The sequence below is a fragment of the Anomaloglossus baeobatrachus genome, chromosome 5, assembly GCF_048569485.1.
Source record: "Anomaloglossus baeobatrachus isolate aAnoBae1 chromosome 5, aAnoBae1.hap1, whole genome shotgun sequence".
NCBI classification, from domain to species: domain Eukaryota; kingdom Metazoa; phylum Chordata; class Amphibia; order Anura; family Aromobatidae; genus Anomaloglossus; species Anomaloglossus baeobatrachus.
In genome coordinates this window covers 395,537,507-395,562,129 of record NC_134357.1, presented here as the reverse complement: position 1 = coordinate 395,562,129, position 24,623 = coordinate 395,537,507, and the positions used below count along the sequence as shown (strand labels likewise).

At 49.1% G+C, this 24,623-nt stretch overlaps 1 protein-coding gene across 1 annotated transcript in view; it reads right to left on the bottom strand.

The window, feature by feature from the left end:
* Nucleotides 1-5,330: 5,330 nt before the first annotated feature.
* The window catches only part of CDC6 (cell division cycle 6), a 41,498-nt gene continuing 22,205 nt past the window's right edge, over nt 5,331-24,623 (bottom strand). The window contains exons 8-12 of the mRNA XM_075347677.1: nt 15,557-15,657; nt 15,365-15,429; nt 14,761-14,972; nt 14,513-14,653; nt 5,331-5,935 (exon numbers count right to left, since the gene is read on the bottom strand). Coding sequence (XP_075203792.1) covers nt 5,849-5,935; nt 14,513-14,653; nt 14,761-14,972; nt 15,365-15,429; nt 15,557-15,657 — 606 coding nt within the window. The 3' untranslated portion in view covers nt 5,331-5,848. The remainder of the gene's footprint in view (nt 5,936-14,512; nt 14,654-14,760; nt 14,973-15,364; nt 15,430-15,556; nt 15,658-24,623) is intronic.

The window sequence follows — 24,623 nt, the reverse complement described above, 5'->3', positions numbered from 1 at the left end:
TGTGATGTCCCATCCTGGGTAAGGAAAGGAGTAAACGCCGGTCCATAGGCAAATTCGCACTACACCCATTGTTAGGCACACACAGGGACCGGGGATAGTGGCAGCTACCCCCAATGCTGCATGCTGGGGGGGGGGGGCTGTAAGACCCATCCCTTCTCCCATAGGTTGGGGGCCAGCAACTGGGAGGGTGGGAGGAGCCAGCAGAGAGTAGAGTAGAGACAGGAAGGTCAAGTTTAGTCAGATTGCGTTTGGAGTTGAAGGCAGATAGTCAGAGAGAGAGAGAGAGAGAGAGGTGGAAACCTCAGAACAAGAGAAAGTGACGCTTCCTGGTGGAGACTCTGGGGCCCAGCTAGGCCCAGGTGACACCACAGCAGTGAACTACAGAGAGGATTCCAGGGCCACTGAAAGGCTTTCAAGAATGTGGCCTGTTCCACTAAGTACACCGGGTGGAGGGATCAGGCTGCATACAGGGAACGGTCCCTTTAAACTGGAGGAAGAGAAGTCATTTCCAAAGGTGAACACCGAGGCCCAGGGTGGTTGCAAGCGCCCAGGGGCATGTCCCACTGTAGAACCCCTGGGAAGAGGGCAGAGTTCCATCCAGACAAGCCCTCTTGTCCAGAAACTAAAGTGGAGGCCTAGACAGGTTCATCCAGAAAAGTCAAGGCTTTGAAGACAGCCGAGGGAAGAGACGCAATAGAAGGGTGCACCGGCATTTACCCCAGATCTACCCGGGATCGGCGGAGGTCCCTGACAGAGGATTCCAGCACACCAGTGGGTGACCAGGTCGCTACCTCATGAACCAGTGAGTAAAACTTTGAAACTGCACCCCCTGGATTTTATGGAAAATCAGTAATAAAGAAGAAAAAAATTTTTTTTAAAAATTCTTGTGATTGCGCTGGATTTACATTCTATTTCTACCTGGTGACTTCTGACCATCCGTGCGCTGATCATCTCCCACAGGACGGCTATAGGTCTGCAGCAGGCTTGGTGAGCTGATAATAATATATATTTTGCACCCCCTGGTGTTGCCTCCATTATTTCACCTGCACTGCACCATCTACAACACCCTCATAGACTGTAATAAGCACCAACGGTTGCGCCAGGGCACCGCTCCACCTGTGGGGAGCAGGACCATCCAAGCTGCCATTCCACCAGCCCCGGAGGCCCCATACAGCAGCGGCGGCTTAATAGCCGCAAACCACAGGTGGCGTCACGAATACAAACTTTAATAATCACCCCCAACACCACTGCCATATTAGTTGACCCCGCCAGGGTCACTGAGTCGGGCCCCGCCACCACTGACTACCCCCCGGACTAGTCCGGCCCGGCACAGATCCCTCTATCTTCCCATCCCTTAAAGCCCACCTTCTGTACTTCTTGCAGATCCGGATTCCGCCATAGTGGTATTCATTTGGATTCGGGCTAACTAGTACGCCCAAATACTTAAATTGTCGAACTACAGAGACTAGTATCTGGAGATCAGAAAAACCTGTCGAGAGAGGATCTACCGGCATTAAGGCTGACTTCGACCAATTAATCTTTAAACCGGCTCTCCGTTCAAATTCCCGGTGATCTCTATCGCTGGTATAATTGAGGAGCGCACTCTATCCAAGTATAAAAGCAAATCGTCGGCATATTAAAAACACCTGTTCCACAGCCCCGCATCGAAATCCCTCAACCTCCCTTGACATCCGTATCATAAACGCCAATGGCTCTATTGCAGTTGCGAATAGTAGGGATACTCGTTTAATTTTCTTAAATTTATTATTGTCCTGAATGACCCGTGTGCTTTGCGTATCAAAAACAGTGGGGAATAAAATCCTCGGCCTTCTTCTCCTAAGGGAACTTCGACCAGAACTGACTTGAGTACAGGATCTTCTTGCTTCAGGGCTAGTTGTTTTTCTTGTGACCTGCCAATGTAACAATTAGTGACCCCCCCTAGGGGTCGAGGTAAATTGTAGCTTGAGACCACATCCAACAATCTCAAGGATCCAGGAGCTGGAAGAAATGGCATGCCGGGCTGGAAAAAAGGAGGAGAGTCTACCTCCCACATGAAGAAGGGGCTCACTGGGCAGACTTCTTACCTCCCTGGGGAGGGCCAAACATGAACCCCGACCGACCGTCGCCTTTTACTCTCCGTCCAGTTCTCCTGTGGTATCACATTTCTCCTCTTCAGGTATCTCTTCTTTCGGAAGGAACCGGTCCTAAAAGGAAGCAGAAGGGAAAGTGGGAAAGTATTTCTTCTTATTCCCTGCCTTTTCAAGGATATCATCCAGAGGCTTGCCGAAAAGGAAATCCCCTCCACACGGCACAGCACATAACTTGGACTGCGAGTCCCTGAGCCAGCACTTTAACTACAGTGCTCTCCTAGCCGAGTTTGATGACGCGGCTGACTTTGCTGAAAGGCATAAGGTATCTGATGAAGCATCAGCCAGAAAGGCGTCAGCGCCCTTAACCTGGGATAAAGTATCCAACAATTGATCACAAGGGACGTCTGCCCTCAATTGGTCCTCAAGTTGTTGCATCCAGACCATTAATGACCGGGCCATACATGTTCCTGCTATCGAGGGTCCAAGTGCTCCTGCTGAAGTCTTCCATGAGGATTTGAGATAGGTATTAGCTTTCCTATCAAGGGGATCCTTTAAAGTTCCTACATCTTCAAAGGGCAAGGCTGATCTCCTGGCTGTCTTAGAGACCGCAACGTCAATTTTGGGGCAATGGTCCCAAAGTGAAGAGTCCTGCTCCTGAAAGGGATAACTGGTCCGAAAGGAAGATGAAAGAAAGGGTTTCTTATCCGGTTTCTCCCACTATTCTAACACCAACTATTTCACTTTACAATGAACAGGGGAGGAGCATTTCTGCTTGTTCAACAACCCACTGAACATTAGATCTTCCAGGGATTCCGGGCCTTTATCAACCACCAACTCCATCGTGGTACGGACTGCTTTAACTAGCCGGTTAATATCTGTAGTGGGAAAACATGGCCTGCCCTCCAGCTCGTCATCCGAAGATGAGGCAGAAGACTGGGAATTAGAAGATGACGAATCACTGCATTCTCTTGTCTGAACCTTCACTTTGCTGGGGGATCTTCTGGTACTGGGCTGAGGCAACCCACTTAAAGCATCCTTAATCTCTGCCCTTATGATATCCCGTAGATTGCTGCTAAAGTTCGGGGCCTCCTCAGCCATCATTCTCTGTATACAGGCCTGACAACTTCTTGTCGGATCCTGAAGGCAAAGGGGTCCTACATAAGGGACATTCTATATTCTGAAGCGTTCCTGTTCGCTTCTTAGGTCTATCCTAAGGGACGGAAGACAGAGAGAAGAAACCCAGCAAGTAAGGAGTCACTAACCACCTGAGACAGACTGTACCGGGTTCTTGCGAGAGGCCGGCGGAGGACTCCTGCGGGAATCTTTTGATCGCCGGGAACTGCTAAGAGTGGCTCCCTCCGTTCCCTCTCCCTCTCAGTTTGGATGGTGCTAGCTGCTGCTGAGGAAGCTCCTGATTATCCTCCATGATAGACACAGAGTTTGGTCAGAAGCAAAGAACGCTGCCACCCTGAGTCCTTTATGTTGAAGTAGCGGTGGCCAGCGCCATCTTGCCAGAGCCTACGCATAGACAGTTTCTGGCCTGACATTACATTCTGTCAGGACCTGGAACTCAGCAGCGCCGCCGGAGACACTCAGTGTCCTCCTCCTCCTCCTCCATGTGTCCGATCCCGGAACCTCTGACCTGGTAAAATGATTGGCGTGAACAACCCCAGCCGTGCTAGCCTGCGGGACACAGACCCGGACAGAAAAGTGTAAACCAACGTGTAAAACTGCCGGGACCCTTATGGCTCTGACAAGACCCCAACCCAGACGCCAGCATATACAACTGCAGAGACATCCGCTGTAGCAGGACATAGACCTGGTATGAGACCGTTGTATACTACCACAAGGGTTCTCACCCCCGCAGGACACAGACCCGGCATTTTGTACCGGCGTATACAACTGCCAGAGTTTTCACCCCAGAAGGACACAGACCTGGCCTGAGACCGGCGTATACCACCGCAGGAGTTCTCACCTCTGCAGAACACAGACCCAAAACAGGTGAACAATTCCTTCCGGAGGAGCCGCTTAGACTCAAAAATAAAAAAAAGCGGAGGTCCCTGATTTTAAAACCAAGGACACTAACCATAAGCTGTTCTTCGCTCAGCCACAGCACTTCTGGGTCTCCCATCCAGGGACAAGAAACAAAGCTGATGCGGTGGAGAAGTGCAGTCCTTTAATTTTAGTGGGTTTCCTGTCCAAATGAGGGGCGGAGCCATCTCTCTAGTGGCGCTGTTGTAGCAACGGGAAAAAAAAGGCATGTATTTTATACAGCATTGGTCTGGCCAAGATGTGCATTTGTTTGTGCAGAAATGTCTGCTGCAAATACTTAATGTGCGCACATACCCTTACCACACTTAAATATCTTTGCAATAATGGTGCATATCATAAGTAGAGATGAGCAGGTACCGAAATACTTATAACGAGTACTTTGTAATTCTCGCATATTCATTCCGAATTGCGAGTACAATGCAAGTCAATGGGAAATGCGTCTGAGGGATGGGAAAGTGATGAAACTGAATGGGGAGAGCCTGGAGAATATGCTTCCATGCATTTCTGACTCCCATATAAGTCTCCCCCCCCCCCTCCTCGATCGGTAAGTATGAAGCACGGCCAGCCAATCACAGTAGTGAAACAAACAAGATGGCTGCGGCTTTACTGTGATTGGTTAAGAAGCCCAGCATGTTTAGTTGCGGCAAATCAGGTGCCAGAGTAGCAAATAGTAACGATTACACTCGCTCACTACTAATCATAAGCAGGATTCTAACTCCTTGCTTGCATGATTACTATTTATTGCTGTGTAAATGTCTGATTTATTTTTCACGTCACCTCAATTTTAAAGGGCTGCAGAACATGTTGACACTATATACATACAAGCTTATTATACATGAAACACCGCTGCAAGTTATTTTTTGTTAACTGATCCTATAAAAGGATAGCGTTGCATGATCTATTGTTGAGCTCCATTAAAATCTTTTATTCTTTTAAATAAAAAAACCCATTACATTGCTATTTTTTCCCTAAAGGCATGGCTTCCAAGGAATATAGAAATGCACAATTATAGTGCAGCACATTTGGTTTTTGGATGAAGCCTTACATGATAATGGTAAGAATTTGGCCACTTTCACAATTGCATTACCAAATCACAATATGTTTGGATGAATAAAGCAGCAGCATTTTTTAAAGAAAACAAGACAAAAAACATGTTTCATTTTTAAGTTTATTAAAAAAAAACCACCACAACATGTAATCTCTGATCATATGCATCTGTAAAACCAGAACGTACACCATAGATCCTAAACATCCATTACCATTTGTCACACGATGCAGCAGAACAATAAAAACTAGCATTTGTGTTCTAATTAAAAATAATATGTACAAGTTTAGATACAATTTATGCTACAGTTTAATAAAAATTAAAAAGTAAAAAAAAGTGCCTTTCTTCTGCACTGGCTGCATCTGGTAGTACAGGTCAATTACATTTAATTTCTTGTATCTGAAACTGCCTATAAAGAAAGGAGCTGCTGCTGTGAAGGTCCTTTTATCTCATACGAAACATTTAGGAGTCTGTGAGAAAGTTTTAATAAAGGCAAATTCAATGACACTTTGAACAGGAACACAATCATAAGATCAATATGTCAGTACTGTATGAGCAGCTAAGGCATTAAATGCTCTTTTGTACAGTTTTCTTTTTTTAAATAAATATGAAATTTAAAATCAAAATTTACACAAAGTACATTAAACAAAATACAAATAGTTTAGATCCCAGCATGTAGGATATTTCCAATTAAAACCTTGTCCTTGAATGCGTGCTCTATGTCTCGCTCCTCAATTTTTAAAGACACCTGAAGAAAAAAAATAAATAAAAATGTTTAGCTATTTAAGAATAAAACAAAATTAAAGCTGTACAATCAGAAGAAATCAAGTCATGCAAAATCAGTGGCTGGATTATACAACAATCTTTTCTTGCAGAATGGTTTGAACAAGATTAGAAAAACCAATAGTCTATTTTTAAAAAGAATCTGTCAGGAGGATTTCACACCCCAAACTATTTATATGCAAATGTGGCTCTTTCAAAGACAGGTCTAGAAATACCTTTACATGACCAGTCTGTTCCTCTATTACTGAGAAATCAGTGTTTGAACTAATATGCAATTGAGGCTGAAGATCTGAAGTCTGCCACTCCAGCTCTATTCCCAGCCCAGTAGCTTGTCTGACCACCTCTATGCCATCTCTGTTAGGAGTCTCAACACAGAAACTAGCCAGATATCCCTCCGGGAAGGGCCTAGCCAAGGAGTGGTTCTTTTTAGGAGACCACCATACCCACCATATTAAGTGGCCCTTTTAGTCAATATCCAACTCTTTGACAAGTTTAAAGACATGACAAGGGAAATACCAAGGTCAGGTATCCATCCACAGACAGCTGTTTCGGGGTATTGCCCCTCATCAGTGTGGAGTAGGATTCTGGTTTTTATCTCCCTTTTTGTTGCTATTTTTGATATTTATCAGTGTAGGGACCTGCAAGCGTGAGGATCCGTGATGAGGATTGCAGGCTTATGTACATTGGCCAATTTACTAACTAATACCTCATATATATTTAATATATTTTTTTCACTATTTTTATACAGGGTGCAGCCGGGCCTCTTAATACAGGCCGTGCATAGTGGAGTCTCTGTCCCTTGTGTGCTGCAGTGAGTAGTGTCCGAGTACCCCGCCTAATCTAATAGTAAGGGCGTGGTAATAGGTTGCTGGCTGGACACCATGCACATACAAGTGTGAACAGCGCCCTATGCGCGCCACTAGTGTGCAATTTACCTTGCACCTGTGAAGTGTCCATCATGTTGAGAGGTTTGTCTGCATCCTGTTTGTGCATAGATGTGTTGGCCTGGGCTAACTGGACTGGTTGCCCTCTTTTCTGCTGTGAGTATATTACATTTTTGGGGGAGTTTTTCATCTCTACTTTTTGTTGGTATTTTTGATATTGCTCCCACCCAGCCAGAATCCTACTCCACACTGATGAGGGGCAATACCCCCGAAACAGCTGTCTGTGGATGGATACCTGGCCTTGGCATTTCCCTTGTCATATCTTTAAACTTGTCAAAGAGTTGGATATTGACTAAGAGGGCCACTTAATATGGTGGTCTCCTAAAAAGAGCCACTCCTTGGCTGGGTCCTTCCCGGAGGGATATCTGGCTAGTTTCTGTGTTGAGACTCCTAACAGAGGCTCCACGGACTTTTTTGATTTGCATATTTCCCAGGGGGCAATGCACCTAGAATTTCACTGTATTGAGCACCCTCGTTGGCTGCCGGCAGTGTTTTCTATGGCTGGTCTCCCCGAGATCAGTGATTGTTTTGTCTTAAACCTCTATGCTATGTGACTTAAAGCAAAGCAGTTAAGTAGGAGATGACACTGGGTGAGAGCTAGTGACAGAGGCTTCAGATCTACGGTAACTCTTCAACCTCATTTGGATATCAATACAAACACTAATTTTTTATTTTTTTTTTTAAGTATCAGAGCAATGGACTGGCTATGTAAAGGTATTACTACTGTCTTAGAAAAGGCTATATGCTTATATAAATAGTTTGGGGTGTAAACTTATGCTGATAAACTCTCAATGTTAGTACAGTCCATGGGTTGTCGTAGTATTTCAGTTTAGCTCAATTAAAAGGGAACCTGTTTGGTACAAACAAAAGAAGGGAATTTTGTTTACTTACCGTAAATTCCTTTTCTTCTAGCTTTAATTGGGAGACCCAGACAATTGGGTGTATAGCTATGCCTCCGGAGGCCACACAAAGTATTACACTAAAAGTGTAAAGCCCCTCCCCTTCTGCCTATACACCCCCCGTGCCTCACGGGCTCCTCAGTTTTGGTGCAAAAGCAAGAAGGAGGAAAAAAGTATAAATTGGTTTAAAGTAAATTCAATCCGAAGGAACATCGGAGAACTGAAACCATTCAACATGAACAACATGTGTACACAAAAAAACAGGGGCGGGTGCTGGGTCTCCCAATTGGAGCTAGAAGAAAAGGAATTTACGGTAAGTAAACAAAATTCCCTTCTTCTTTGTCGCTCCATTGGGAGACCCAGACAATTGGGACGTCCAAAAGCAGTCCCTGGGTGGGTAAATAATACCTCATAATAGAGCCGTAAACGGCTCCGTCCTACAGGTGGGCAACCGCCGCCTGAAGGACTCGCCTACCTAGGCTGGCATCTGCCGAAGCATAGGTATGCACCTGATAGTGTTTCGTGAAAGTGTGCAGGCTCGACCAGGTAGCTGCCTGACACACCTGCTGAGCCGTAGCCTGGTGCCGCAAGGCCCAGGACGCTCCCACGGCCCTGGTAGAATGGGCCTTCAGCCCTGAGGGAACCGTAAGCCCCGAGGAACGATAAGCTTCGAGAATTGGTTCCTTGATCCACCGAGCCAGGGTTGATTTGGAAGCTTGTGTCCCTTTACGCTGGCCAGCGACAAGGACAAAGAGTGCATCCGAGCGGCGCAGGGGCGCCGTACGAGAAATGTAGAGTCTGAGTGCTCTCACCAGATCTAACAAGTGCAAATCCTTTTCACATTGGTGAACTGGATGAGGACAAAAAGAGGGTAAGGAGATATCCTGATTGAGATGAAAAGGGGATACCACCTTAGGGAGAAATTCCGGAACCGGACGCAGAACCACCTTGTCCTGGTGAAACACCAGGAAAGGGGCTTTGCACGACAACGCTGCTAGCTCAGACACTCTCCGAAGTGAAGTGACTGCTACTAGGAAAACCACTTTCTGCGAAAGGCGTGAGAGAGAAATATCCCTCATTGGCTCGAACGGTGGTTTCTGAAGAACCATCAGCACCCTGTTCAGATCCCAGGGTTCTAACGGACGCTTGTAAGGAGGGACGATGTGACAAACCCCCTGCAGGAACGTGCGTACCTGTGGAAGTCTGGCTAGGCGCTTCTGAAAAAACACAGAGAGCGCAGAGACTTGTCCCTTAAGGGAGCCGAGCGACAAACCCTTTTCCAATCCGGATTGGAGGAAGGACAGAAAAGTGGGCAAGGTAAATGGCCAGGGAGAAAAACCCTGAGCAGAGCACCACGACAGGAATATTTTCCACGTCCTGTGGTAAATCTTGGCGGACGTTGGTTTCCTAGCCTGTCTCATAGTGGCAATGACCTCTTGAGATAATCCTGAAGACGCTAGGATCCAGGACTCAATGGCCACACAGTCAGGTTGAGGGCCGCAGAATTCAGATGGAAAAACGGCCCTTGAGACAGCAAGTCTGGTCGGTCTGGTAGTGCCCACGGTTGGCCGACCGTGAGATGCCACAGATCCGGGTACCACGACCTCCTCGGCCAGTCTGGAGCGACGAGGATGGCGCGGCGGCAGTCGGCCCTGATCTTGCGTAACACTCTGGGCAACAGTGCCAGAGGAGGAAACACATAAGGGAGTTGAAACTGCGACCAATCCTGAACTAAGGCGTCTGCCGCCAGAGCTCTGTGATCTTGAGACCGTGCCATGAATGTCGGGACCTTGTTGTTGTGCCGGGACGCCATTAGGTCGACGTCCGGCATGCCCCAGCGGCAACAGATCTCCTGAAAAACGTCCGGGTGAAGGGACCATTCCCCTGCGTCCATGCCCTGGTGACTGAGAAAGTCCGCTTCCCAGTTTTCTACGCCCGGGATGTGAACTGCGGATATGGTGGAGGCTGTGGCTTCCACCCACAGCAGAATCCGCCGGACTTCCTGGAAGGCTTGCCGACTGCGTGTCCCGCCTTGGTGGTTGATGTATGCCACCGCTGTGGAGTTGTCCGACTGAACTCGTATCTGTTTGCCTTCCAGCCACGGCTGGAACGCCTTTAGGGCAAGATACACTGCCCTTATCTCCAGAACATTGATCTGAAGGGAGGACTCTGTCTGAGTCCAAGTACCCTGAGCCCTGTGGTGGAGAAAGACCGCTCCCCACCCTGACAGGCTCGCGTCCGTCGTGACCACCGCCCAGGATGGGGGCAGGAAGAATTTCCCCTTCGACAGAGAAGTGGGGAGAAGCCACCACTGAAGGGAAGCCTTGGCTGCCCGAGAAAGGGAGACGTTCCTGTCGAGGGACGTCGACTTCCTGTCCCATTTGCGGAGAATGTCCCATTGAAGTGGGCGCAGATGAAACTGCGCAAAAGGAACTGCCTCCATTGCTGCCACCATCTTCCCTAGGAAGTGCATGAGGCGCCTCAGGGGGTGTGACTGACCTTGAAGGAGAGATTGCACCCCTGTCTGTAGTGAACGCTGTTTGTTCAGCGGAAGCTTCACTATCGCTGAGAGAGTATGAAACTCCATGCCAAGATATGTCAGTGATTGGGCCGGTGTCAGATTTGACTTTGGAAAATTGATGATCCACCCGAAACTCTGGAGAGTTTCCAGAGCAATGTTCAGGCTGTGTTGGCATGCCCCTTGAGAGGGTGCCTTGACAAGTAGATCGTCTAAGTAAGGGATCACCGAGTGTCCCTGAGAGTGTAGGATTGCCACCACTGTTGCCATGACCTTGGTGAAGACCCGTGGGGCTGTCGCCAGGCCAAAAGGCAGTGCCACGAACTGAAGGTGTTCGTCCCCTATGGCGAAACGCAGGAAGCGCTGATGCTCTGGTGCAATCGGTACGTGGAGATAAGCATCTTTGATGTCGATTGATGCCAGGAAATCTCCTTGGGACATTGAGGTGATGACGGAGCGGAGCGATTCCATCCGGAACCGCCTGGTTTTCACATGCTTGTTGAGCAGTTTTAGGTCCAGAACGGGACGGAAGGATCCGTCCTTTTTTGGCACCACGAACAAGTTGGAGTAAAAACCGTGACCCCGTTGCTGAAGAGGAACAGGGATCACCACTCCTTCCGCCTTCAGAGTGCACACCGCCTGCAGAAGAGCCTCGGCTCTGTCGGGGGGCGGAGATGTTCTGAAGAAACGAGTCGGAGGACGAGAGCTGAACTCTATCCTGTAACCTCGAGATAGAATGTCTCTCACCCATCGGTCTTTTATTTGTGGCAGCCAGGCGTCGCAAAAGCGGGAGAGCCTGCCACCGACCGAGGATGCGGTTTGAGGAGGCCGAAAGTCATGAGGAGGCCGCTTTGGGCGCGGTTCCTCCGGCGGTCTTTTTAGGACGTGACTTAGACCGCCAGGAATCGGAGTTCCTCTGATCTTTCTGAGGCCTTTTGGACGAGGAGAATTGAGACCTGCCCGCGGTCCGAAAGGACCGAAACCTCGATTGTACCTTCCGTGGTTGAGGTCTGTTTGGTTTGGACTGGGGTAAGGATGAATCCTTTCCCTTGGATTGTTTAATGATTTCATCCAATCGCTCACCAAACAAGCGGTCGCCAGACAATGGCAAACCGGTTAAGAACTTTTTGGAAGCAGAGTCTGCCTTCCATTCACGTAGCCACATGGCCCTGCGGAGTACCACCGAATTGGCGGATGCCACCGCCGTACGGCTCGCCGAGTCCAGGATAGCATTAATGGCGTAGGACGCAAATGCCGACGCCTGGGAGGTTAAGGACACCACTTGCGGGGCAGACGTACGTGTTACTGTATTAATCTGCGCCTGACAAGCTGAGATAGCTTGGAGTGCCCATACGGCTGCGAATGCTGGAGCAAAAGACGCGCCGATAGCTTCATAGATGGATTTCAACCATAGTTCCATCTGTCTGTCAGTGGCATCTTTGAGTGAAGCCCCATCTTCCACTGCAACTATGGATCTAGCCGCCAGTCTGGAGATTGGAGGATCCACCTTAGGACACTGAGTCCAGCCCTTGACAACCTCGGGGGGAAGGGATAACGTGTGTCCTTAAGGCGCTTGGAAAAACGCTTGTCTGGACAGTCTCGGTTTTTCTGGATTGCCTCTCTGAAGTCAGAGTGATCCAGAAACGTATTTAACGTACGCTTGGGAAACCTGAAACGGAATTTCTCCTGAGAAGCGGACTCCTCAATTGTAGGAGCAGGGGGAGAAATATCCAACACCTGATTGATGGTCGCTATAAGGTCATTCACTACGGCGTCACCCTCAGGTGTATCTAGGTTGAGAGCGGCTTCAGGATCAGAATCCTGATCTGTTACCTCCGCTTCATCCTCCAGAGAGTCCTCCTGCTGGGACCCTGAACAGTGTGATGAAGTGGAGGGAATTTCCCAGCGACCCCGCTTGGGCGGCCTGGGACTGCGGTCCGTGTCAGAGACCTCACCCTGGGACCTATGGGTCACCCCAGGGGCACTTTGCTGTTCCAACTGAGGGGGACCAGGGGTCAAGGATTGGACAGTGCCCGGGGCCTGAATCACCGGTCTGGACTGCAATGCTTCCAGTATTTTAGCAGACCATTTATCCATACTCTCAGACAGTTTGTCAGCAAAGGCTGCAAACTCCGTCCCTGTCACCTGCTAGCTGTACATGAGGTACAGGTTGCAAAGTACGCCTGTGCTTTGGCACCCTTGCTTTTTGCGGATGACATGTTGTCTCCTCTGAAAACAACCAGGAGGGTATATAGCCAAAAATCAACAGAGCGACCGTACAGTGCAAATGTATAGCCTATATATATATCTATATCTATCTCTATATCTATCTCTATATCTATCTCTATATCTATCTCTATATCTATCTCTATATCTATCTCTATATCTATCTCTATATCTATCTCTATATCTATCTCTCTATCTATCTATATCTATATGTATATATATCTATATCTATATATCTATATATCTATATATCTATATATCTATATATCTATATATCTATATATCTATATATCTATATATCTATATATCTATATCTATATATCTATATATCTATATATCTATATATCTATATCTATATCTATATATATATATATATATATATATATATATATATATACATACATACATACACACTTCGGTACTCAGTGGGGCCAGCACCACAGGTGCTGCTTACCGACCGCTTGGAGCGGTTGTGTGATCACCAGATTCCCTGCCTGGGTCTCCCTGTGTTGTCTCTCCTCTCCAGCGTCTGAATCGCTGACAGGAATGGCTGCCGGCGTTCTGTGGGGAGGAGGGGACCGTGGGCGTGCCCAAGAAAAGTGCGGGAATCTAGTGCCCTAGTGTACTGAGTGAAGAGGGAGGAGGATACTAATGTATGCTTCAGCCAGCCCTCAGCGCTGACGATCTGTGCAGCGTCCCGCCCTTCCCCTGACTGGCAGGCCTGTGGGCGGGAATATACGACACTAGGCCGCAGAAGCCGGGGACTAAAGTTATAAGCGCGGCCGCGCGGTAGTCCCCGGCGCACTAACACACCCAGCAGTGCTGCAATGTGTATGGCACAAGCGCTCCATGCGCGGTAGTCCCCCCTCACAGTAGCAGGGCCTTGTCCCTGACGATACCCGGCTCCTATCCAGCAGATTCCCAGGGGCTGCGGAGGGAGCACGGTCCCTGTGCCTGGAGACCGATTAGGATCCCACTTCACCCAGAGCCCATTAAGGGATGGGGAAGGAAAACAGCATGTGGCTCCTGCCTGTGTACCCGCAATGGGTACCTCAACCTTAACAGCACCGCCGACACAGTGGGGTGAGAAGGGAGCATGCTGGGGGCCCTGTTATGGGCCCTCTTTTCTTCCATCCGACCTAGTCAGCAGCTGCTGCTGACTAAGCTGTGGAGCTATGCGTGGATGTCTGCCTCCTTCGCACAAAGCATAAAAACTGAGGAGCCCGTGAGGCACGGGGGGTGTATAGGCAGAAGGGGAGGGGCTTTACACTTTTAGTGTGGTGCTTTGTGTGGCCTCCGGAGGCATAGCTATACACCCAATTGTCTGGGTCTCCCAATGGAGCGACAAAGAAAAGCTACTTACCTGCAGATATAGTGGTAAACTAGTTGCATAATGTTTTATTCATGTTAGGTTGGCTTAATGTAGCAGCTGCCCTAGTGAGAAAATTACATGTTCTTGTCCCTGCAGCAGCTCATTTCCAGCCATCAGGATGGTGCATGAATCCATTACAATCCCCACGTACTATATGGTGAGCACACTGTAATCGCTCCCTGACCCACTGAACGACATCCTACTTTTCAGTGAGCGTGGAGCCAGTTAAGGTGCAGGGGGAAGATTGTCGAGAATGACAGCACTCAGTAGTGAGTGGTAACTAACAGCCTCCCCTGCACCACCACAACTGGAAAAGAGCAGCTGCAGGAAGAATAAAATTTCATTTTCTCCCTGCTGTGCTTGAAGTCATAGAAAAACATGGATAAAAAGCTATTCACCAGCACATTATCACTAAAGCAGACAGGTTCCCTACAAAGTGAAAGGAACGGCAATAGCAATATTTGCATTTCACACAATAGAAAAAGAGCAGTACCAGAACATCTGGGCAGGTATTGCACTGTTTTTACAATTAAGAAGCCATGTTTTTTTTGTAAACCCTTTAATGCAAATTTGAAAAACTTACTTTTGTGAGTCGGGCTTCCTTAGCTCTCTTGAGACCCAAAATCCCTCTAGCTTCCAGAAGCTGACACAGGGAAAGGCATTCTGACTGGCCAACCATCGCCATCTGCTGTTTTCGGCACACCTTGCTATAGGTCTCATAAAGCTGCAAGGCAAAAAAGTAGTCTAGATAACTACAGAGGTAGAATTGCAGAAGTGCTACACAGAAATTGGTATAACTGCTTTGAATAATGCAAGGTGCTGTAGACTGACCTTTCCCATGGTCACCTCCTTGATTTTGCTCTGTTGTGAGAGCAGCAAAAGAGAACACACTACAAGTTTCTGCTGCAGAGGAAAGGTCTCATCTCCTGTGCTGCCTGACGACATTTTGTCACCATACACATCAGATATGACCCGAGAAATGTGTGGCAGACTGACTTTCTTTGGAACAGGTGTAGATGTTGTTTCTTTAACTGGAGAAGCACCTATCAGGCAATAAAATAGGAGGTCCTTGTTACTAAAGTAGAAGGAACAATCAAATCTAGTAAAAAATAAATATCGGAAAAAAAGTTAACATTTACAGCAAGTTCTGTTACAGAGGAGAAAGCAACACAGTACCCAAATTTTTTCTCTTGTAAACAGATGAGAAAGCAACACTGATCTCTGCAGCAACATTAAAACACACACACACACACACACACACACACACACACACACACACACACACAGCAGTTATACAGCTGTAGCCAAACACTTGACAACTATGTCACAAAAAGAACAAGAAGAGGAATAGGGCAGGATGCACGCAGCTGTGAAATCCTGTTACCCATACTGCACACACCGCCAGGAAATTGAAGGGAGATAACCATCTACTTACATGCAGATTGAGGCTTCAGGACAGTCTGGCTCCTCACATCCGACTCCACTATTTCTACCGCTCGCCTACAAATGAGAAGTACATAGATGTAAACACACGCATTAGAGGGAGATGAAGAAAAAGAAAACACTTGACTTCTAGGATTTGTTCATAGCAAAAACGAATCAAAAGATGAACGAGAGTGTCAATTACCTGCATATGTCCAAAGCTTTCCGAGCATCCCCAGACACGGCAGATACTTTTCTGGCACAAAACTGAATGGCTGCATTATCCAGAACTGGGTCCCCCAAGACCTGTGTAAAAGGAAAAGTATTAATTAACTAAGTCACTTTTAGAATAAGAATTTGTGAGTGTGATAATACACTAGAAACAAATGACCAATTTTATAATCAGGTTTGTAACCAGCTGAGAAAAGGCTTGACTGCCAGATAAGCCATACTTTACCATAGTTCAGGGTGTGCCCAGATTCCTGCTATGAAATTAATGTGCTGCCTTAGGCCACTTTCACGTTTTTCACAGTCCGTGGTGAAGGTGCGTATGTGTGCGCGCGTCCATGTTCTACGTGCGCTGTCCGTGTGACATCCAAATAGCACGAGCTTGTATACTTGCCTGTCTCTGGAGGTGCTGATACTTCAGGGTCCGCGGTCAGTGCAGTTAGTATGCAATGAGAATAATGAACGGGCCCGAAAGCAGAAGGCAGAGGAAGAGACAGCATTGCTGGAGACAGGCAAGTATAAAGATTCTTTATTTTTATGTGATCTGTTTTCATCACATCAATGTGTGGTCCATGTTACACTTGTGCTGCCAGCAGAAAATAGACATGTTGCCGTATGGAGTACACGGACACACGGTACAAGTGAAAAGAAGGGAATTTTGTTTACTTACCGTAAATTCCTTTTCTTCTAGCTCTAATTGGGAGACCCAGACAATTGGGTGTATAGGCTATGCCTCCGGAGGCCGCACAAAGTATTTCACTTAAAAGTGTTAAGCCCCTCCCCTTCTGCCTATACACCCCCCGTGCTCCCACGGGCTCCTCAGTTTTGGTGCAAAAGCAAGAAGGAGGAAAAAGAATTATAAACTGGTTTAAAGTAACTTCAATCCGAAGGAATATCGGAGAACTGAAACCATTCAACATGAACAACATGTGTACACAAAAAAACAGGGGCGGGTGCTGGGTCTCCCAATTAGAGCTAGAAGAAAAGGAATTTACGGTAAGTAAACAAAATTCCCTTCTTCTTTGTCGCTCTATTGGGAGACCCAGACAATTGGGACGTCCAAAAGCAGTCCCTGGGTGGGTAAAATAATACCTCGTAAGAGAGCCGTAAAACGGCCTCTTCCTACAGGTGGGCAACCGCCGCCTGAAGGACTCGTCTACCTAGGCTGGCATCCGCCGAAGCATAGGTGTGCACCTGATAGTGCTTCGTGAAAGTGTGCAGGCTCGACCAGGTAGCCGCCTGACACACCTGCTGAGCCGTAGCCTGGTGCCTCAAAGCCCAGGACGCGCCCACGGCCCTGGTAGAATGGGCCTTCAGCCCTGAGGGAACCGGAAGCCCAGCCGAACGGTAAGCTTCGATAATTGGCTCCTTGATCCACCGAGCCAGGGTTGATTTGGAAGCCTGTGACCCTTTACGCTGGCCAGCGACAAGGACAAAGAGTGCATCCGAGCGGCGCAGGGGCGCCGTACGAGAAATGTAGGGTCCGAGTGCTCTCACCAGATCTAACAAGTGCAAATCCTTTTCACATTGGTGAACTGGATGAGGACAAAAAGAAGGTAAGGAGATATCCTGATTGAGATGAAAGGGGGATATCACCTTAGGGAGAAATTCCAGAACCGGACGCAGAACCACCTTGTCCTGGTGAAACACCAGGAAAGGGGTTTTTCATGACAGCGCTGCTAGCTCAGACACTCTCCGAAGTGAAGTGATTGCTACTAGAAAAAACCACTTTCTGCGAAAGGCGTGAGAGAGAAATATCCCTCATTGGCTCGAATGGTGGTTTCTGAAGAACCATCAGCACCCTGTTCAGATCCCAGGGTTCTAACGGCCGCTTGTAAGGAGGGACGATGTGACAAACCCCCTGCAGGAACGTGCGTACCTGTGGAAGTCTGGCTAGGCGCTTCTGGAAAAACACAGAGCGCTGAGACTTGTCCCTTAAGGGAGCCGAGCGACAAACCCTTTTCCAGTACAGAAAAGTGGGCAAGGCCAAAGGCCAGGGACAAAACCCCCCAGCAGAGCATCATGACAGGAAAATTTTCCACGTCCTGTGTTAGATCTTGGCGGACGTTGGTTTCCTAACCTGTCCCATAGTGGCAATGACCTCTTGAGATAACCCTGAAGACGCTAGGATCCAGGACTCAATGGCCACACAGTCAGGTTGAGGGCCGCAGAATTCAAATGGAAAAACGGCCCTTGAGACAGCAAGTCTGGTCGGTCTGGTAGTGCCCACGTTTGGCCGACCGTGAGATGCCACAGATCCGAGTACCACGACCTCCTCGGCCAGTCTGGAGTGACGAGGATGACGCGGCGGCAGTCGGCCCTGATCGTGCGTAACACTCTGGGCAACAGTGCCAGCGGAGGAAACACATAAGGGAGTTGAAACTGCGACCAATCCCGAACTAAGGCGTCTGCCGCCAGAGCTCTGTGATCGTGAGATCGTGCCATGAATGCCGTGACCTTGTTGTTGTGCCGGGACGCCATTAGGTCGACTTCCGGCCTCCCCCAGTGGCAACAGATCTCCTGAAACACGTCCGGGTGAAGGGACCATTCCCCTGCGTCCATGCCCTGGCGACTGAGAAAGTCTGCTTCCCAGTTTTCGACGCCCGGGATGTGAACTGCGGAGATGGTGGAGGCCGTGGCTTCCACCCACATCAAAATCCGCCGGACTTCCTGGAAGGCTTGCCGACTGCGTGTTCCGCCTTGGTGGTTGATGTAAGCCACCACTGTGGAGTTGTGCGACTGAATTCGGATCTGCTTGCCTTCCAGCCGCTGCTGGAACACTTTTAGGGCAAGATACACTGCCCTGATCTCCAGAACATTGATCTGAAGCGAGGACTTTTGCTGAGTCCACGTACCCTGAGCCCTGTGGCGGAGAAAGACTGCTCCCCACCCTGACAGACTCGCGTCCGTCGTGACCACCTCCCAGGATGGGGGTAGGAAGGATTTCCCATGCGATAAAGAAGTGGGAAGAAAGCCACCCCCGAAGGGAAGCTTTGGTTAGGATGTCCCAATGAAGAGGACGCAGGTGAAACTGCGCGAAAGGGACTGCCTCCATTGCTGCCACCATCTTCCCTAGGAAGTGCATGAGGCCCCTCAAGGTGTGTGCCTGACCTTGAAGGAGAGATTGCACCCCTTTCTGTAGTGAACGCTGCTTGATCAGCGGAAGCTTCACTATCGCTGATAGGGTATGAAACTCCATGCCAAGATATGTCAGCGATTGGGCTGGTGCAGATTTGACTTTGGAAAATTGATGATCCACCCGAAACTCTGGAGAGCCTCCAGAGAAGCGTCGGGGCTGTGTTGGCATGCCTCTTGAGAGGGTGCCTTGATCAGCAGATCGTCCAAGTAAGGGATCACCGAGTGACCCTGAGAGTAGAGGACCGCTACTACGGGAGCCCTAACCTTGGTGAAAACCCGTGGGGCTGTAGCCAGGCCGAACTGCAGTGCCATGAACTGCAGGTGTTCGTCTCCTATGGTGAAGCGCAAGAAGCGTTGGTGCTCTGGAGCAACCGGTACGTGGAGATAAGCATCTTCGATATCGATCGATGCAAGGAAATTTCCTGGGGACATTGAGGCGATGACGGAGCGGAGGGATTCCATCCGGAACCACCTGGTCTTTACGTGTTTGTTGAGCAGTTACGGGTCCAGGACCGGGCGGAAAGACCCGTCCTTCTTTGTAACCACAAACAGGTTGGGGAAAAAACCTTGACCCTGTTGCTGAAGAGGAACAGGGACCACCACTCCTTCTGCCCTCAGAGTGCCCAGCGCCTGCAGAAGAGCCTTGGCTCGCTCGGGAGGCGGGGATGACCTGAAGAATCGAGTCGGGGGACGAGAGGCGAACTCTAACTTGTAACCGTGAGACAGAATGTCTCTCGCCCAACGGTCTTTTACCCTTGGCAGCCAGGTGTCGCAAAAGCGGGAGAGCCTGCCACCGACCGAGGATGCGGATTGAGGAGACCGAAAGCCATGAAGAAGCCGCTTTGGTAGCGGCACCTCCGGTGGTCTTTCAGGACGTGACTTAGATCGCCATCAATCGGAGTGCCCTTGATCTTTCTGAGGCCTTTTGGACGAGGAGAATTGGGACCTGCCCGCGCCCCGAAAGGACCGAAACCTCGACTGTCCCTTCCTCTGTTGGGGTATGTTCGGTTTGGGCTGGGGTAAGGATGTATCCTTTCCCTTGGATTGTTTGACGATTTCATCCAAACGTTCGCCAAACAATCGGTCGCCAGAATTGGCAAACTGGTTAAGCGCTTTTTTGGAAGCAGAATCTGCCTTCCATTTCCGTAGCCACAAGGCCCTGTGGAGTACCACCGAATTGGCGGATGCAACCGCCGTACGGCTCGCAGAGACCAGGACAGCATTAATAGCGTAAGACGCAAATGCCGACGTCTGTGTGGCTGCGTCAATTTGCGCTTGACCTGCTGATAGCTTGTAGCACCCATACGGCTGCAAATGCTGGGGCAAAAGAAGCGCCGATAGCTTCATAGCTGGATTTCAACCAGAGCTCCATCTGCCTGTGAGTGGCATCTTTGAGTGAAGCCCCATCTTCCACTGCAAGTATGGATCTAGCCGCCAGGCTAGGATCCACCTTGGGACACTGAGTCCAACCTTTGACCACGTCAGGGGAACAGGATAACGTGTATCCTTAAGGCACTTTGAAAAAAACGCTTATCAGGACAGGCACGGTGATTCTGGACTGCCTCTCTGAAATCAGAGTGGTCCAGAAACATGCTCAGTGTACGCTTGGGAAACCTGAAACGGAATTTCTCCTGCTGAGAAGCTGACTCCTCCACTGGAGGAGCTGAGGGAGAAATATCCAACTTTGATTGATGGACGCAATAAGATCGTTCACTATGGCGTCCCCGTCAGGCGTATCAAGATTGAGAGCGGCCTCAGGATCAGAATCCTGATCAACTGTCTCCGCTTCATCAACCAGAGGTTCCCCCGCTGAGACCCTGACCAATATGAAGATGTCGAGGGGATTTCCCAGCGAGCTCGCTTAGTCGATCAGGGGCTGGGGTCTGTATCAGAGACCTCACTCTGGGATCTATGAGACACCCCGGGGGGACCTTGCTGGTCCAACTGAGGGGGGCCAGGGAGCAATGATTCAACAGTGCCCCTGTGCTGAGATACCGGTCTGGATTGATCAGTGGATCCTGCCGGTAGCGGGGTCGTACATGCGGCGCAGGCAGCACAGTAAGCCTGTGTTTGGCACTCCTGCCTTTTATGGGCGCCATGCTGTTGTCTTCCCTGAGCAACACAATATATACATCCAGAATCAACTGTGCACCATAAAGTGTAAAGTATATCTTATAAACATATAATTTAAAATTACACTCCTGCAGAAATGTGGCTAGCACCACAGATGCTGCATGCCCCCCGCTTAAAGCGGTTGTGAGGCCACCAGAGTCCCTGCCTGGGTCTGTCAGAATTTGTCCCCCTCTGCAGCGTCCGAGGAGCTGACAGGAATGCGTCCTGAGGAGAGGAGGGAGCCGTGGGCGTGACCCAGAAAGTGCGGGAACTGGTGCCTGCACTGTGCACAGTGAGGGGAGTGGAGTATGCAAAGCATGCTCCAGCCCTCAGTGCTGCTCGTCCTGTGCAGCTTCCCGCCCTTCCCCTGCCTGTCAGGGCTGTGGGCGGGAGGAAGAAAGACTAGGCCGCAAAAAGCCGGAGACTCGAGTAATAAACGCGGCCGCGTGGAAGTCCCCGGCGCACTACAAGTCCCAGCCGCGCCTCAGTGTTAAACATGGCGGCGGCGGTCAGCGCGATAGTCTCCCTACATAAACACACTCAGCGATGCTGAGTGTGTAATGGCACATTAACCCGGTCAGCGCCGCGGTCCCCGGTGCACTAGCACACCCAGCAATGCTGGAGTGTTGCTGTGCTCGGTCCCCACGGGGACACAGAGTACCTCCAAGTAGCAGGGCCATGTCCCTGAACGATACCCGGCTCCTATCCAGCAGTCTCCCAGGAGTTGTGGATGAAGCACAGTCTCAGTGCCTGGAGACCGATAGGATCCCACTTCACCAGAGCCCTGAGGGGGGATGGGGAAGGAAAGCAGCATGTGGGCTCCAGCCTCCGTACCCGCAATGGATACCTCAACCTTAACTACACCGCCGACAAGAGTGGGGTGAGAAGGGAGCATGCTGGGGGCCCTATATGGGCCCACTTTTCTTCCATCCGATATAGTCAGCAGCTGCTGCTGACCAATCTGTGGAGCTGTGCGTGCGTGTCTGACCTCCTTCGCACAAAGCAAAAAACTGAGGAGCCCGTGGGGTGTATAGGCAGAAGGGGAGGGGCTTAACACTTTCAGTGTAATACTTTGTGCGGCCTCCGGAGGCATAGCCTATACACCCAATTGTCTGGGTCTCCCAATAGAGCGACAAAGAAAACAAATGTGTAACCAAGCCCATTGATTTTAATGTGTCTAAGTGTGTCCGTGTCTCCGGTATGTGTGAAAATGGATATCACATGTATCGAAGAAACGGATGTGTGAAGGAGGCCTTTGTAGACCATACACCCTTGTGCTACCTTGTAGAAGAGAGATCTAGTAATTGCTTACTAGCAAGTCAACTACCATTTTGCACCCATTTCTACTGTGGCTTTTTGCAGAAGCCGCATCAAGTGCCAAAACTAGATACTGATGTGATCGTGGTAAAGCATATCAATCTTAAAGGGACCCTGTCAGCACAGAATGACTGCTCAAACCAAATACAGGTGTTTGGTACATCATGGCAGGCCAATAATATAAATAAACCTTACGCCTGATTGTTTTGTTTTCCTCCATCTTCAGTTTTACAGAGCCAGAGAATGGAAAAACCAGCAGGTGGAAAGGTGTAATTAAATGATTAGCCTGGATATGTTGAACAGAGCACCTGTACTTGGTTTGAACAGTCATTCTGTACTGACAGTCCCTTTAACCCCTTCAGCCCCCGGGCACTTTCCGTTTGAGTTTTTGTTTTTTGCTCCTTTTCTTCCGAGAGCTGTAACTTTTTTATTATTCCGTCAATTTTGCCATATGAGGGCTTGTTTTTTGCGGGACGAGTTGTACTTTTAAATGAAACCATAGGTTTTACCATATATTGTACTGGAAAACAGCAAAAAAATTCCAAGTGTGGAAAAACTGCAAAAAAAAATGTGATCGTACAATAGTTTTTGGGATGTTTTATTCACCATGTTCACTATATGGTAAAACTGATGTATCTATGTGATGCCTCAGGTCGGTGCAAGTTTGTAAACACCAAACATGTATAAGTTTACTTGTATCTAAGGGGTTAAAACAAATTCACAAGTTTGTCCAATAAAAGTGGCGCACGTTTTGCGCCATTTTCCGAAACATGTAGCGTTCTCATTTTTCGGGATCTATGGCTCAGTGACTGCTTATTTTTTGCGTCTCGCGCTAACATTTTTAATGGTACCATTTTTGCGCAGATGCTACGTTTTGATCGCCTGTTATTGCATTTTGCGTAAAACATGCGGCGACCAAAGAAGGGAATTTTGTTACTTACCGTAAATTCCTTTTCTTCTAGCTCCTATTGGGAGACCCAGACGATTGGGTGTATAGCTACTGCCTCCGGAGGCCACACAAAGCATTACACTAAAAAGTGTAAGGCCCCTCCCCTTCTGGCTATACACCCCCAGTGGGATCACTGGCTCACCAGTTTTAGTGCAAAAGCAAGAAGGAGGAAAGCCAATAACTTGGTTAAACAAATTCACTCCGAGTAACATCGGAGAACTGAAAAACCGTTCAACATGAACAACATGTGTACCCGAAAAAACCCAAAAATCCCGAAGGACAACAGGGCGGGTGCTGGGTCTCCCAATAGGAGCTAGAAGAAAAGGAATTTACGGTAAGTAACAAAATTCCCTTCTTCGGCGCTCCATTGGGAGACCCAGACGATTGGGACGTCCAAAAGCTGTCCCTGGGTGGGTAAAGAAATACCTTATGTTAGAGCTGCGAAGACAGCCCTCCCCTACGGGGAGGCAACTGCCGCCTGCAAGACTCTTCTACCTAGGCTGGCGTCCGCCGAAGCATAGGTATGCACCTGATAATGTTTGGTGAAAGTGTGCAGACTCGACCAGGTAGCTGCCTGGCACACCTGTTGAGCCGTAGCCTGGTGTCGCAATGCCCAGGACGCACCCACGGCTCTGGTAGAATGGGCCTTCAGCCCTGATGGAACCGGAAGCCCAGCAGAACGGTAGGCTTCAAGAATTGGTTCTTTGATCCATCGAGCCAGGGTGGCTTTGGAAGCCTGCAACCCTTTGCGCTTACCAGCGACAAGGACAAAGAGTGCATCGGAGCGGCGCAGGGGCGCCGTGCGGGAAATGTAGATTCTGAGTGCTCTCACCAGATCTAACAAATGTAAATTCTTCTCATACCGATGAACTGCATGAGGACAAAAAGAAGGCAAAGAGATATCCTGATTAAGATGAAAAGAGGATACCACCTTCGGGAGAAACTCCTGAATGGGGCGCAGCACTACCTTGTCCTGGTGGAAGACCAGGAAAGGAGCCTTGGATGACAGCGCTGCTAGCTCAGACACTCTCCGAAGAGATGTGATCGCTACCAGAAAAGCCACTTTCTGTGATAGTCTAGAAAGTGAAACCTCCCTCAGAGGCTCGAAGGGCGGCTTCTGGAGGGCAACTAGTACCCTGTTCAGATCCCATGGATCTAACGGCCGCTTGTACGGGGGTACAATATGACAAACCCCCTGCCGGAACGTGCGCACCTTAGGAAGTCGTGCTAGACGCTTTTGAAAAAAGACGGATAGCGCCGAGACTTGCCCTTTAAGGGAGCCGAGCGACAAACCTTTTTCTAACCCAGATTGCAGGAAAGAAAGAAAGGTAGGCAATGCAAAAGGCCAGGGAGACACTCCCTGAGCAGAGCACCAGGATAAGAATATGCTCCACGTTCTGTGGTAGATCTTAGCGGACGTGGGCTTCCTAGCCTGTCTCATGGTGGCAACGACCCCTTGGGATAATCCTGAAGACCCTAGGATCCAGGACTCAATGGCCACACAGTCAGGTTCAAGGCCGCAGAATTC